The sequence below is a fragment of the Triticum urartu genome, chromosome 6, assembly GCF_003073215.2.
Source record: "Triticum urartu cultivar G1812 chromosome 6, Tu2.1, whole genome shotgun sequence".
Lineage (NCBI taxonomy): Eukaryota > Viridiplantae > Streptophyta > Magnoliopsida > Poales > Poaceae > Triticum > Triticum urartu.
The window spans coordinates 96,889,504-96,905,444 of record NC_053027.1 but is presented as its reverse complement, the minus strand read 5'-3'; the positions used below and the strand labels follow the sequence as shown (position 1 = coordinate 96,905,444).

The 15,941-nt window shown below is 43.7% G+C and overlaps 2 protein-coding genes, 1 long non-coding RNA gene and 1 other non-coding gene across 4 annotated transcripts; 2 read left to right on the top strand and 2 right to left on the bottom strand.

Moving 5' to 3' along the window:
* Positions 1-1,387: 1,387 nt before the first annotated feature.
* On the bottom strand, positions 1,388-1,584 carry LOC125517827. The gene has a single exon (XR_007287828.1). It is a non-coding gene; the product is annotated as a U2 spliceosomal RNA (small nuclear RNA).
* A 3,668-nt stretch (positions 1,585-5,252) lies between these two features.
* On the bottom strand, positions 5,253-14,249 carry LOC125515766. The gene is made up of 3 exons (XR_007287117.1): positions 14,027-14,249; positions 6,201-6,323; positions 5,253-6,116 (listed from the first exon to the last, which is right to left on the bottom strand). It is a non-coding gene; the product is annotated as an uncharacterized LOC125515766 (long non-coding RNA).
* Positions 6,236-8,703, top strand: LOC125515764 (receptor-like protein 3). The gene has a single exon (XM_048681264.1). It carries the CDS (start codon positions 6,535-6,537, stop codon positions 8,689-8,691), a length of 2,157 nt encoding a protein of 718 aa, XP_048537221.1. The 5' UTR covers positions 6,236-6,534; the 3' UTR covers positions 8,692-8,703.
* Positions 11,272-14,032, top strand: LOC125515765 (receptor-like protein 2). The gene has a single exon (XM_048681265.1). The coding sequence runs from the start codon at positions 11,277-11,279 to the stop codon at positions 13,422-13,424; it is 2,148 nt and encodes a 715-aa protein (XP_048537222.1). The 5' UTR covers positions 11,272-11,276; the 3' UTR covers positions 13,425-14,032.
* Positions 14,250-15,941: the final 1,692 nt, after the last annotated feature.

The following is a 15,941-nucleotide window of genomic DNA, read 5'->3' as shown; positions in this document are numbered from 1 at the left end:
CCCAGAACTCTTTGCCATTGTGGCCGACCCTTGGGTCTTTGTCGAGACGACCCTTATTGACTTAGGGCGTCTCGCTTTCCGGCGCCCCTTCGTCCCCCTCGAGGTGGCTGCTTGGGACTCCTTCCTACAAGACATCGTCCTTATGCCGATGAACGTCGAGGAGGACCTGGATGTCCTTTCCTGGCGCCTTGAGCCGTCTGGCCGCTTCTCCACGAAGTCCTTGTACGCCGCCATTACGCCCTCGGCGGCCCCGGAGCCCTTTAGCCTGATCTGGGACATCCGCCTACCTCTGAAGATCAAGATTTTCCTGTGGCAATGGATCCGTGGACGCCTCCCCTCTGGGGTTGAAGTCCTCAAGCGTAACGGCCTGGGCGATGGGATGTGTCCCATCTGTGGCATGATCGAGGATGCTAACCACATCTTCTCGTGCTCTACTGCCCAGTTCCTGTGGGCTTGCTTCCGCGAAACGGTCGGTGGACGGTGGTGCAATACCAACTTCCCCGACTTACTTGCGGAGCTCAATGCTTCCCCTACCCGCTACCGCCATATTAGATGGCTGTGCATTGGGGTTCTCACCTGGACGCTTTGGAACATTCGCAATAAGCTTGTTATTCAGAAGGTGCCTCTCCGACGTGCGACTGACGCAATCTTCAAAATGTGTGGTTTCTTGCAGCTTTGGCGGCCGCTTAGCCGCCCTTAGGACAGGGACATCATCACCACCCTCCTCACCGACCTCCGCTCGATGGCGCTCCGCGTGGCACCCCCGCTGCCGCCCCCTCCCCCAGAGCCGGACTAGGCCGTCTAGTGGCTCTATGGCGTGTGTGTTTTTGTGTTTAGGGCTTGTTGTGTTGTGCCCTCAGCATTGACCCTTATGTCTTCTCTGTGTTCTTGTGGACCTCCGTGTGCGTCTGTGTGTGCTTTGTTGAACCTTGTTGGATGCTTGGCTTGGGCGGTATGCTTTATAATATAAAGCGAGACGAAAGCCTTTTTCGGTACAAGAAAACTTTACCTCTTTATTTGTATAGTCGTGCTTCCTTTGTCCAACTGCAAGGAAAAAGCTCAGCACTATTGAACCATTTATGCTCACTCAAGATCCTCCAGACTGGTGGCAAGCCAAATCATATGCACCAGGCAACGCTGGCATGCATCCCGTGAGCTACAAAACATTACCTCTTGTTGCCATGAGACTGAAGCCTTGTGATGTTAAAATATTCCTTCACGCCTTGTGATGCTAAATATTACACAAATGCAGCCAACTTGAAAAATGAATGCTTGATATAGGAGTGCAGTGCTATTCTGTTTAGCCGAACAGTGTCTTTTGTCGAGCATCTAATTGCGTGACTGGTCAGAACAAACAACTAAAGAAACTTGTTTTACTTTGTATTAATTGGGGTGCGCCTGGCCTGGGCAGTAGTGCAACGCCCAGGCAACGCCTAAGGGCCCCACTAGCAAGCTAGTGTGATGGACCCTCCCCCATAAAAAATAAATTTAATGTCGTTGTGGGCACATGGCCCACATATCAGATATTAAACTGATAAGAACAGATACTACACTTGATCTTAGCCAAAAGGCCGAGAAAGGTATGCTTTGAAATGTTGCCCTGCCCCTCCTCTTATAACTGTCTCGGCTGCCCTGCTGCGTTCCGCAAGCGATGTGGTACTAAACAAACAGGCAGGAAGTCATTAAGATGCCTGTCCTATGCGCTTCCCTGTTGTTTCTACCAAAGCAGCCCAGCTACCTCGAAGGCCCAGTTTTTTTTAGAGAAAGCCATCATGGCTAGCTTTATTGATTCAACGAAGGAAATACATCGTCCACAAGACTAGAGACGAGGCAGCTCGGGGGCTCCTCCGTCCAAGTAGTAGAGATCTTATTACAATAACAAAAGTTAGCTAGCACATGCGTCGCTTGATTGCTCGAACGTAAAAAGTGTTTAAAAACGACCTTCCCAATCGAAGACGTCAAATCCAGACACTCTGCATATATCGGTGCTGCTGCATTCCACCATCTTGACTGACCCTGACAAAAGTTTATGACACTGAGACAATCCGATTCAGCTTCTACCCTCGGAAATCCCAAAGAATTGACCAAAAGAAGACCATCCCTGATTGCTGTTGCTTCAGCTGTTTCTGCATCTGGTACGTGGATGATATACTCACATTGGCCTGCTAGGAATTGTCCTTTGTCATCCCTGATAATTGCTGCAGTAGCTCCCACACCTTCTTCAACTAAGAAAACAACATCCACATTCAACTTCACAAATGCCGCTTCAGGTTTGCACCATCTCTGATCACCTATACACTTTTGTTTGTTGTTCGCCTCATGGAAGTTACTTGCAATAGCTAGAACTGACATATGCCATCTCATAGAGGTGGTGGTTTACCATTATGAGTAAGTTCTCTCCTGATCGACCACAAATACCATGCGCCAACCAGCAACACATGTTTGATATTCAAGTTTGGCTTAATTGGCAGGATCTTGTCTGGTACTGTTAATAGATGCTCCATAATAACAGAGCCCAATCTATCAATTTGCTTGGCCTCATCCACAATTTCTGAAATGCCAAGGTTGTTCCAGAGTTCCCTAGCATGGCAACAGTCAAACAGAAGATGACGGATATCCTCTGCATCTTGATGACACACTGGGCATACCGCATCCGAGCCGATGTGTCTGTTTGTAAGTATGGATTTTAGCGGGATAATCCCATGAAGGACGCGCCAGCCAAAAATGAGAACTTTTCGTGGAGCATTTATTTTCCATAGTATGTTCCATATTTCTGGAGATCTTGAGGCCCCCGAACGACGTAGAACATTTACGTGAGCATGTAAAGAATGGCTCCACTGCAATTTGTAGGCCGATTTGACAGAAAAAATACCCTTACCGTCTGGGTTCCATGCAATGAAATCCTCAAAAGCTCCGACATTCAGAGGGATTTGGAGTATTCTCCTGACATCCACTGGATTAAAGATTGTTCGGACCAATTCTTCGTCCCATGTTTCTATCATTGGATCGATGAGGTCACTCACGGAAGAAAGAATGGTTTGGCCTCGGTGTGATATGATTTTCCTATCGTGACTCGAGGGGATCCACGGGTATGTCCAAATATTCACGTTTTCCCCCGTGCCAATCCACCAAATATATCCTAGCTTGAAGGTATCCAACCCTTTCATTATACTCTGCCAGGTGAAAGAGGCCCCATTTTTCAAAGTGGCTTGAAGAAGACTCACATTCGGGTAGTATTTGGCTTTTAGAACTTTAGCACATAAGGAGTCGGGGTTAGTAACGAGCCTCCAACACTGCCTCGATAACATTGCCAGGTTGAATGAGTATAGATCTCTAAATCCCATCCCTCCATCACATTTAGGATAACAAAGTTTCCGCCATGTGTACCAATGCATTCTCTTATGATCCTCATCATCTCCTCACCATAATTGTGCTATCAAATCTATTATCTCCTTGCACAGACCCTTTGGTAGAGAGAAAACTGACATTGCAAAAACTGGGATGGCCTGAGCCACGGATTTTAATAAAATTTCCTTTCCTCCCGTGGAGAGTTGCTTCTCCATCCACCCATTCAGTTTTTCCTTAATTCATTCATAAAAGTGTCTGAAGCAATCACTCCTATCTGCTCCTACCATAGCTGGCAACCCAAGATATTTATTTATCAGATAAAGCCTCTGTATCAATGTGTAATTCTTGGCATATTTCAGTCCTCGAGGAAGCTGGGGTGTTGGGGCTGAAGAACACACTTGATTTTGCAAGACTCACCAACTGTCCTGAACTTTCACAATAGGCCTCTAGAACATGCTGTAAGGAAGCTGCATTTAGAACATCTGCTTTCATGAGGATCAGAGAATCATCAGCAAATAAAAGGTGTGATACTGATGGTGCATTTCTGCACACTCTAATCCCCTCTATGCCACCAGCTTCTTCTTCAAACTACAATAGACTAGAGAGACCTTCTGCACAAAGAAGGAATAAGTAGGGAGATAGGGGGTCACCCTGCCTGATGCCCCTAGATGGGTAGAACGCCTCTGTTTCCTGGGAATTGAATCTTACTTTGTAGTTAACAGAACTCACACAAGCCATCATCATTTGGATCCATTGCTCATGAAAACCTAACTTGACCATCATATCATGCAAGAATGACCACTCAACTCTGTCATATGCCTTGTGCATGTCCAACTTAACTGCACATAGGCCCGATTGACCCCTTTTCTTGTTCTTTATCTTGTGGACACATTCATAGGCAATCAGGATATTATCTGTAATCATTCTTTCAGGTACAAATGCACTCTGAGTTGGGGAAATTATCTCAGGTAAAATATTTTTCAGCCTCAACGCTAGCATCTTAGAAATAATTTTGTAAAGTACATTACACAAACTTATGGGGTGGAATTGTGTTACCAGTTCTGGGCTATCAACCTTCGGTATCATGACAATTGTAGTATCATTCCATTCAGCAGGAATCTATCTGGTGTTGACAGCAATCAACACTTCTTGTGTTATTTCATCCCCAAGGATGTGCCAAACCAAAGGCCCAGTTGGTTGGTTGGCTTCTTAATTAATCATCATAGTATGGCCCCAATACGTTCCGGAGAAAAAGCATGGTCCTAATGGCGTGGCTTCTTAATCTCAAAATAAAATAAAATTGCCTGGCTTCTTAATAATATACATATTCGTCCAGTTAGCAACATGACGTATAGTACATGAGATGGCATCTGAAAAAAAGCAACCTGAGACGTGATGGTCATAGAATAAATTTTGGCAGCTGCAATGTGGAGTGTGCCGTATCCACAAGGTTACAGAGTGCTGCCATCCACTTGCTTGCATTTTTATGAGGGGAATACCTACTGGATTTTTTTTTTACAAAGGACGAAAAAGTAGTACTCCTACATGATGTTTACAGGAAGTTAGATATCCAGCTATGAAACCTAAGTGTATTAATCTTTCTTCTGGCTCCATGTAAGACCAAATTCATCATTTCTTACTTAAAGATTATATCATAATTCATACTCCCTCTGTTCCCAAATGTATGTCTTTTTAGTGATTCCAACAAAGGACTACATACGAAGCAAAATGAGTGAATCTTTACTCTAAAATATGTCTATATACATCCGTATGTTGTAGTCCATTTGAAATCTCTTAAAAGACTTATATTTAGGAACGGAGGGAGTACATTTATAAAGATCAAGCAGCACTCCTTGAAGATGAACATAAGACCAGCATCATCTAAAGACAAGATCCGGCAAATATACTAGGCCAGTAAAGAATATATTATACCTGGATTCTATCACTGGTCTCACAAAAACTTTGATATTTCTCTCAACCAGAACTATATTATTATCCACATGTACAGTGATTCTTCTGCTCATCACTCTACGCTGGGAACAGAGCGTCAAAACAGCATCATCTAAAATAACCAATACCCAAAAAGAAATACAACTCTTTACACCAACTATATGTTCAACTAAACTGACCAGCAACCAGCCTGAATTCCGGCCTGTTGCAATCAACCATCCTTCCATTGCAAGTCCTCGCACGCTATCCTGTCTACTTGAGTTCACAATCAATGTTCCGGAATGACGCGCCGGTGAGTGAAGCCGGGGGAATGGAAAACAACAGCAGACGTACGCACCAGGCAACGCCGGCATGACAAAAGAGGCAAAGAACACCAGGTCACTGCATCCATGAGGCTACAAACTTGCCCCTTTTTTTGTTACCAGACTCTCAAGTCTTCCTTGACTAGACCTTTGACGCTTTACATAGTCTGTCAGGGCACATCAGAGGGGGTATCCCTTATTTTTCCACAACAAGCAAGCTGCATGTCACACCATTAAGTGCAAAAGTGACTACTTGGTAGTCGATAAAGAACTCCAGAAGGGCATCCTTGTTGATAGAAGCAACCATCTGAAGAATAAGCATCATGATAGTTTTACAAGAAAACTATGCAGCCCCTCCAGTTTTTACAGACCTTCACTTTTTCTCCGAAAAGAGGCATAACACCCGGCCTTCATTTGATATTGCACTTCACATACCTTCCCTTGGCCTTGCTCTTGTGCAGATCATCTCCTTGGCCTCTTCCTTTCTCGCAGGACAGTTCCTACAGACAAGCTGCTCTGTGTACATGCAAAATTTCAGTTCGCCTTGTGATGCAAAATCTTACGCTAGTAGACTCATTAGTGCAACTTGCAAAACCTTACCAAATCATGTAATGGAGCACCAGGTTCCTTGAGCTATAAATGGCCATTCTTGCCCTCAGAATGTTCCTTGACCAGACCACTAATGATGTACCAAGTCAGGGCACAGCATAAGCATCTGGTTTCCTTTTGTTTCAGGAAAACATGTGAGTTGCGTGCCGCATCATTAAGATTAGGAAACAAAGGTCCATGTAGAATTTAGTTACAACCACAAACTGGGGTGGCAGAGTCAATCAATTCAGTCGTTGCAAGGCGACCTACTTGCTACAAGTAACAAGTACAGAACAAGGAGGAGCACGCTCTATAATACTGTAGACGCAACCAGCTAAAGAAAACCATGCAGCCACTCCAGCTTTCACGCATGAGATACAACGGAAAACTACCGATAAGTTCCCTTGGCATTGCTCTTGTGATGCTCATGTCCTTGGCCGCTATCACTAGCTCCTGCACAGAGCAAGAGAAGGCCTCCCTCCTCAAGTTCCTCACTGGGCTCTCACAGGATGGTGGCCTTGCCGCGTCGTGGCGGAATGGCACAGATTGCTGCACGTGGGAAGGGATCACCTGCAGCATGGATGGGACGGTTACTGATGTCTCACTGGCTTCCAAGGGTCTTCAGGGGTATATCTCACCTACTCTTGGCAGCCTCGCCGGATTGTTGCGACTGAATCTGTCAAACAACATGCTGTCCAGTGGACTACCACAAGAATTGGTGTCTTCCGGCAGCATCATCGCCATCGACATCAGCTTCAACCGCCTAGACGGAGAACTGCATGAGATGCCATCTTCAACCCCAGTGCGTCCCTTGAAGGTACTGAACATCTCCAGCAATTTGTTTGCAGGACAGTTTCCATCCTCCACATGGGGGGCCATGAAAGACCTGGTCGCACTCAACGCCAGCAACAACAGCTTTACTGGGCAACTACCAACTCATTTCTGCACCAGCTTTCCATCCTTGGTTGTGCTTGAGCTCTCTTACAACCGATTCAGAGGGAGCATTCCACCTGAATTAGGTAGCTGCTCCATGCTCAGAGTGCTCAAGGTTGGCCACAACAACCTCAGCGGGACTCTCCCAGACGAACTCTTTAATGCTACCTCTTTGGAGTTCCTCTCTTTTCCCAGGAGTGGTTTACAAGGAATACTTGAAGACACATATATTGCCAAACTCACTTTTTTGGTTACCCTTGATCTTGGAGAGAACAACTTCAGTGGCAAGATTCCAGAATTTATAGGCCATCTCAAGAGATTGGAGGAACTCTATTTGAACAGTAATATCATGTATGGGGAGCTGCCATCAACTCTAGCAAACTGCACAAATCTCATAACCATCAACCTCAACTGCAACAATTTCAGCGGACAACTCACCAAGGTCAATTTTTCTAGCCTACTCAATCTAATGTCTTTAGATCTTATGCGGAACAACTTCGATGGCACAATTCCAGAAAGTATATACTCTTGCAGAAAACTAATTGCACTGCGACTATCTTCCAATAAGTTCCACGGCCAGTTAGCAAAAGGGCTCGGCAATCTGAAGTCCCTGTCGTTCCTGTCACTTTATAATAATAATCTTACAAACATAACAGATGCACTTCAGATTCTTGGAAGCTCCAAGAACCTCAGCACCCTTCTTATTGGGCGTAACTTCAGGCATGAGACCATGCCAGAGGATGACACCATTGGCAGTTTTGAAAATATTCGGTTTCTTGGTATAAGTGATTGCCCATTATTCGGAAAAATACCTTTCTGGATATCAAAGATAGCAAATTTAGAGATACTAATATTGTCTAACAATCAGCTCACAGGATCGATACCAGCCTGGATCAAAGCTCTAAGCTATGTCTTCTACCTTGACATATCAAACAACAGCCTCACAGGGGAAATTCCAACAACATTGACCGATATGCCAATGCTAGAGTCAGCCAAGACAGATGCCAATTCGAACCAAAGGGTCTTCATACTGCCTGTTTATCCAACTCTATCACATCAATATCGCCAACCTTTTGCTTTCCCTAAATTGCTGGATCTAAGCAATAATAAGTTCACTGGTGAGATCCCTTCGACGATCGGTCAATTGAAATCCCTCCGTTCACTCAATTTGAGCTTCAACAACTTAACAGGTCAGATCCCAGAATCAACATGCAACCTCACAAGCCTGCAGGTCCTAGACTTGTCCAACAACAATCTCACAGGTGCGATCCCAGCTGCATTGGACAGCCTGCACTTCCTTGCAGCGTTTAACGTTTCTGACAATGATCTAGAAGGTCCTATTCCATCTGGAGGCCAGTTCAACACATTTGGGACTTCTAGCTTTGACGGGAATACAAAGCTCTGCGGATCTATGCTCATTCATAAATGTGGTTCGGCAGAAGCACCTCCTGTCAATGTTCTGACAACAAAACAAACTGATTACAAGGTGGCCTTTGTGATTGCCTTCAGCACGTTCTTTGGTGTAGGGGTGTTGTATGATCAGATAGTCTTATCTAGGTATTTTGGCTAGTACTACTACAGTTTACGTATCTGTTTACGTCAATTTCGTTCAGGTTAGGCTGCTATTCAGGTTTAGCAACATGTCCAGCAAATAAGCTTGTCATCTATGTGTAAGTCATAATTATGGCTGCAAAACATTATCGGATTAAGAGTGATGCCATCTCATGGAGATGTAGAAGTATATATGTAATAATGTGGGGCAGTTTAAACTGAATTGGTATTAATACAATGGATACTCTGACCTTTCCGGGGCTCTCTATAACTCTTTTCAGAACATAAAAACCACTGTAACTTTAAAGTTCACCATTTCCTTTGCTTGCTGAACAACAACAATGGAGCCATGCTAAAGTTTTAGGTTTACGGGTAAGTAATGAACAAAATAAAATGTATGGTCAAGTACCAGTGCACCACTAACCATAAGTTGTCACTACGTATGAAGCAGCACATCCAAAAATTCCATCACAAAATCTTCTCAGAGTTTGTTAAAACGAGAGACTGCAGCTGCTACAACAATGGAGCACATACTGTAGGAGTGCATCCCAATCTTTTGAGTTTTGAGTACACGCAAAACTAACTAGTAACTACGTGCCCCATTCTTTTCCCAGCAAGTTAATTGCACGACGTACCTTGGGAGCGCACGTCAACAACTTAACTACTCTGCTTCCCTAGCATCATTCTCTCGGCGCATGTAGTCCACTCTGAACTCCAAGCAACTGCTGCACCAGGACTAGTCCTCTTTTTTCTCTCTTGGGCCGGTCTACTTGACTAAAACTGGGAGGAAAGATTCTCAAAGAGAAAAGTATACTTTTCGTCCCTCAACTCTTGGTGAAGTCTAGATTTGGTCCCTCAACTTCAAAACCGGACAACTTGCACCCCCAACTATCGAAACCGGACAAGGTTCGTCCCTGGACTCGGTTTTGACCGGTTTTCGGTGTTGACTCACCCCGGTTTTGACCGGTGCTCACTCATATTCCTGTACTTCTTTTTATATCCGTGAACTTTTTGAAATTCACATACACTTTTCAACTCCGTGTAGTTTATTCAAGGTCGCGTATTTAAAAAAAATAAACATACTTTTTTTCAAATCAGCGAACTATTCTGAAATTCGCGTACTTTTTTCAAATCCGTGATTTTTTAACTTTTACGTACTTTAAAAAAATACGCATATTTGAAAAAGTACATGAACTTGGAAAAAAGTACGCAGATTTAAAAAAAGTACACAAATTTTTAAAAGGTTCACGTATTTGAAAAAAGTAACCAAATTTGAAAACAGTACGTGAACTTAAACTGTAGGCAAATTTGAGTCGGAACGGAAAACCGGGGTGGGACAACACCAAAACCGGTCAAACCGTGACCAGGGATGAATGTTGTCCAGTTTGAGAAGTTAAGGGTGCAAGTTGTCCGGTTTTGGAGTTGATGGACCAAATCTAGACTCCGACAAGAATTGAGGGACGAAAAGTATACTTTTCTCATTCTCAAATTAATGATAAGTGGAATCAATAGCAGGAAAAACACATCATGTATCTTTCGTTTGCATGGCAATGACTGCCGTTTTCTGAAAGCCCTATATAGTAAGAATAAATATCACAAAACCATAACTTTTGGGTTGGCATATCAAGTAAGAATAAATATCACAACTTCTGGGACAAGGTTGTTTTACAGTGCTCAAACAATGTTCCGACAGTTCCTAACAGTCAAATTGACCACTCCACACTGATCAATGACAGATAAAGAACTAGAAAGAAGGCCCACATGAAAACATAGCTAAGGGCACCAGTAGTCAATCACAGGATCCAAGGTGGCATGAAATTGCAGTTTAGAATCACACATATCAAAGAGGACCTTAGCTGTGTTCATTGGTCCTCAAAAGGTTCTGTTGACACACTACATAACTATTGGCTACTTCCATGAATCGTTTCCCAAAATTAAGTGCATACGGCATGGATAGCTTAATTATGGATTAAAATTAATATAGCGAGACTGATTCTTGTTAAATTACATCTATAGAAAGAAAGAAATCTTGACTATAGGTAAGTGACAATGAGATGAGCTTGCTTCTTATTCGGTCTTGGAAAAAAAGAACAATACATACCACTTGTTTATTATGCACAATTAGATAACATGGCATGTAAATCCAGTTTCCTGCCGATCCAGTTGCACCTAGTGGGTTCATTTTTTTTAAAAAAAAGGGAAGTTGTTGTCAATAAGTTGTAAAAAACGTATCAGACCTGCTGAAGTCAAACCAAATACAACGAAGCTATATACATGATGTTACTCGAGTGTAAAAAGATTCATGCATTATTCAGCAACGACCCCTTCATGTAAAACTGGTAAGCGAAACGGACAGATTAAGTATTAACACGACAATTACTGCTTGGAAGTCAGACTTACCAACAAACTTAGATAAGCCAAGCAATAGCAGCTAATCCTTAACCCAAATTTTCTTTTTATAACTAACGACCAGATTCCGGATCAAACAAAATGGAGAGCAGAGCAGGTTGTTCCTTTCCTCTCTTGTTCTTTCTTCATCAGATAATTTAGCACTTCATCCTAGCAGACCAAACTTAGTTTCCTAGCTAGTTTCTCGAGAAAACCATGCAGCCTCTTTCTCGTTCACACAGGAACCAGTTTCCCATACCTTTCTTTGGTTTGCCCATTGTTCTACTAGTCTTCTTGGCTTCTCCCACCAGCTCTTGCACGGAGCAGGAGAAGAGCTCCCTTATCCAGCTCCTTGATGGGCTCTTGCAAGACGGCGGCCTCACGGTGTCATGGCGGAGCGACACAGACTGCTGCAGCTGGGAGGGGATTGTCTGCAGCCCTGATAGGAGGGTCACTGATGTTGTGTTGGCTTCTCACGGCCTTGAGGGGCCCATCTCGCCATTCCTTGGCAACCTCACCGGCCTGTTACGTCTCAACCTGTCGCACAACTCACTGTCCGGTGGCTTGCCACTGGAATTGGTATCATCCAGCAGCATCATTGTCCTTGACGTCAGTTTCAACCGCTTGACAGGAGCTCTGCACGAACTACAATCTTCAGCCCCTGACCGACCTCTGCAGGTACTGAATATCTCGAGCGACTTACTTACAGGACCATTTCCATCCACAATATGGAAGACAATAGATAATCTGATAGCACTCAATGCCAGTAATAACAGCTTTACTGGGCCGATACCAAGTGATTTGTGCAATAGTTCACCATTCTTCGCTGTGCTTGACCTCTGTTTCAACAAATTCAGTGGCAGCATTCCCCCAGGGCTTGGTTATTGCTCCATGCTGAGAGTGCTCAGGGCCGGCTACAACAACCTCAGTGGAACACTGCCAGATGAGCTCTTTAATGCGACCTCGCTGGAATACCTCTCTTTTCCTAACAATGATTTACATGGTGTTCTTGATAGTGCTCGCATGATACGCCTCAGAAATCTACGAATCCTTGATCTTGGGTGGAATAACTTCAATGGCAGTATTCCAGATTCTGTAGGTCAGCTCAAGAGATTAGAGAAGTTCCAATTGGGCCACAACAACCTGTCAGGGGAACTACCATCGACTCTGAGCAACTGCACAAATCTCAAAACAATTGACCTCAAGAGCAACAAATTTAGTGGAGGACTAAGCAAGGTCAATTTCTCCAACCTGCGCAATCTAAAAACTTTAGATCTTTGGTCAGACAACTTCACAGGTACAATTCCTGAAAGCATGTACTCATGCAGTAATCTGACTGCACTGCGGCTATCTAGCAACAACTTACATGGGCAGCTCTCTTCGAAAATAAGCAATCTGAAGTATCTCTCCTTCTTGTCACTTGGTAAAAATAATTTCACAAACATTACAAATGCCCTTCAGATCCTTAAGAGCAGCAAGAACATTAGCACCCTGCTTCTTGGGTACATCTTCAAAGGAGAGATAATGCCACAGGATGATAAAATTGATGGTTTCGAGAATCTTCAAGTTTTGGACACTGGAGAATGCAAATTGTCGGGAAAAATACCTCTATGGATATCAAGGCTCACAAAATTGGAGATGTTAGTTTTAAGAGGCAACCAACTAACTGGCCCAATACCAGGCTGGTTTAAGTCCCTAAGCCAACTCTTCTTTATGGATGTGTCAAGCAACCATCTTACAGGAGAAATCCCATTAACCTTGATGGAGATGCCAATGCTAAAATCAACTGATAACTCAAGCCATTTGGGCCCAAGGGTCTTCAAGCTGCCTGTTTATACTGGCCCACTACTTCAATACCTTGTGGTTACATCTTTCCCAGTAGTATTAAATCTAAGCAACAACAACTTCACAGGTGTGATTCCCCCACAGATTGGTCAGTTGAAAGTTCTTGTTGCACTTGATTTCAGCTTCAACAAGCTATCAGGACAGATCCCAAAATCAGTAAGAAATCTCACAAACCTGCAGATCCTAGACTTGTCCAACAACAATCTCACAGGTGCAATCCCAGCTGCATTGAACAATCTACACTTCCTTGCAGCGTTTAATGTTTCTGACAATGATCTAGAAGGTCCTATTCCGTCTGGAGGCCAGTTTAACACATTTGGGACTTCTAGCTTTGATGGGAATACAAAACTCTGCGGGTCTATGCTCATTCACAAATGTGGTTCCGCAGAAGCACCTAGGGACACTATTCTGTCAACAAAACAAACTGATTACAAGGTGGCTTTCGCGATTGCCTTCAGTGCGTTCTTTGGTGTAGGGGTGTTGTATGATCAAATAGTCCTATCGGGGCATTTTGGCTAGTAGTACTCCAATTTACGTATCTGTTTATGTCAACTTTGATCAGGTTAGGTTGCTATCCAGGTTTAGCAACATGTCCAGTAAATAAGCTTCTGCTCTAGGTATGAGTCATAACCTCATAATTAGGTCTACAAGACATTCTAAGAGTAACGGTTATTCTATTTCTGGGAGATGTAAAAGTATGTAATGCTGTGGGACTGTTTAAACTGAAGCAATATTAATAAAATGAAAAGTCGAAATTCTCAACTCCGCTGTAACTCTTTTCGGAACAGAAAAATCAATGTAACCTCAATTCATCATTTCCTTTTGCTTGCTGAACATTGAGCAATGCGTAACACTGGAGTCATGCTAATTTTTTAGGTATACGACTAGTACTAGGGCACCGCAATCTGTGAAACCGTACGAAGCAGAGAACGTCCAATTTTGTGCATCCCAAGGTTTTGTGTGCCCACGACGCTAATCTGTAGCCCAAACTATACGGCGGTTTACAATCCGATTCTCATAAACTAAGAGTGATCCAACGACATCTGTAGCTACGCGCCACGCGCCCCATTCTCGATTCGGGCGATTCTTTTCCCAGCAAGTTAATTTGCACGACGACGTACCTTGGGAGCGCGCGTCGACGGCCCTGCTTCCCTTAGCCTCCGTCCGCGGGCGCGGGCAGCGCACTCTCCGCCGCCGCTGCGCCGGGGTCACGGGCTCACGGAGAGTTCAATCATCGTCCTCCCTGGGGGGAGCTGCGAGAGGTCACCGAATGCAACCCGAGCCGATCCCCTTCCTGGCCTCCGGCCACCGGACGAGGCGCCGCCCGCCGGCGTACCAGGTCACCGCGTGTGCAAAGTGCGCTCCGTCTGCATCGGGCCAGGTACTTCGCATTGGAGGCCAGGTGGGCCGGCTGCGGCGCGGCAGGGCTCAGCCTCCGTGTGGCTGTAGGCTGGCCCGAATCGGGCGTGTCGAGCTCTTCTTGTCCAGCGACTTTTTTCCGATTGGCTCCTGTTTTTGGTGGGTTTTTTCAATTAAACGCGGAAATCTAGAAAACAAATATGAACACTATTTAAGTTCAAAAAAATGAACACTATTTAGAATTATATAAATATTTTAAAAACATGCATATTTTTTAATATACACGAATTTAAGTAAGTGTTTACGGATTTTAATTTTTTGTGAATCATAAAATTATTTAAAAAATTTTAAAAATGTTTGCGAATTTAAAAAAATGCCCATGTATTTTTTAAACATGATTTTTATACAATCCTGAATTTAGAAAATAATGATTTCAAAAAAATGCTCACGAATTTTGAGTGCGACTAGAATGTATTTTTTTTCTCAACTCTTTCCAGGCACCAGCTTGATTGGACTTAGTGAGCTCTTGCCGTCGCATCTTGTCTCTCAGTATACGTCCTTAAATCTGTGACCCCTATCTCATCACTTCTGATTGATTAGGGAGGGGGTGAACATGACACTATGCGTCGGATTTCTGTACGACAGTGCAATCAACCTGTCCATGTGTGTCATCAAACTGCTGCACACCACTGGATTGGTCGCTCACATTGATCATAACACAAGTACCTATGCGTAGTAGTTCCAGTTGGATAGTAGAGTTGAAAATGTTGACGGTGAATACCCCGAAACGTTCTTGTCAGCTCAGTGTATCCTTCATAGATATGTGTGCCAGCCACTTGACGTTACTCTCAAATCCGAACAGAAATATTATTAGCCAAGAACGTAGCACTGATATAATTTTCCCTTGGAACCAAACCACTCCACACTGATCAGATTGCCAACAGAACCATATCCCAAAAGGAATACAATTCTTTTAAACACGGTTAAAATTGCAGCACTGTTGTTTCATTTCAATGAAACCAAACAGACTGTGAAAACCAGTTTACTCAAACATATCAGCAATATAACAAAGAACAGGGCACCAGGCTCATTAAGTTGTTAAATTGCTATTTTTTTTCTCTGAATGTTCATTGGACATTAAACACCAGATGCTGAGGAGGTCGAATGCGAGCAATTTAATCTGATCAGTGAATGCCAACCAGTTCCGAGCTTTCTCTAAATCAGAACATATGTAGTATTACCCACATGCAAAGCGATGCTATCTGTTTTCTGTTTTTAGTGTGAACCACTCTACCTGGGGCTAAATGCAAACGCCAGTATGATGGCCAATGATGGACACTCCAACAACAGGAAATGAAATGAAGTGCAGCAGCTACAGATACTGAAGAGCATCGACCGACAAAAAAAAAGAAGGAAAGCAGTCGTTTGCTCTCAGACAGCTTTCAACCAATTCAGTCCAAGGCGAAGGTCACACAGAACACAGACGAAGCCAAGGGGAATTTCTTCGATAGATCAGGAAAATCCCATTTGTTCATCCGTAGCGTAGCAGCAAGTCTGTTAAAAGGAGGACGTCGATTGGCCTCTCTGATTCTAAGGATTTTCAAAGAAACTTGGCGGATTTAAACCCCTAGGAATTTTTCATGCGCAGATTTTTTGATTCTACGGATTGTAAATGCA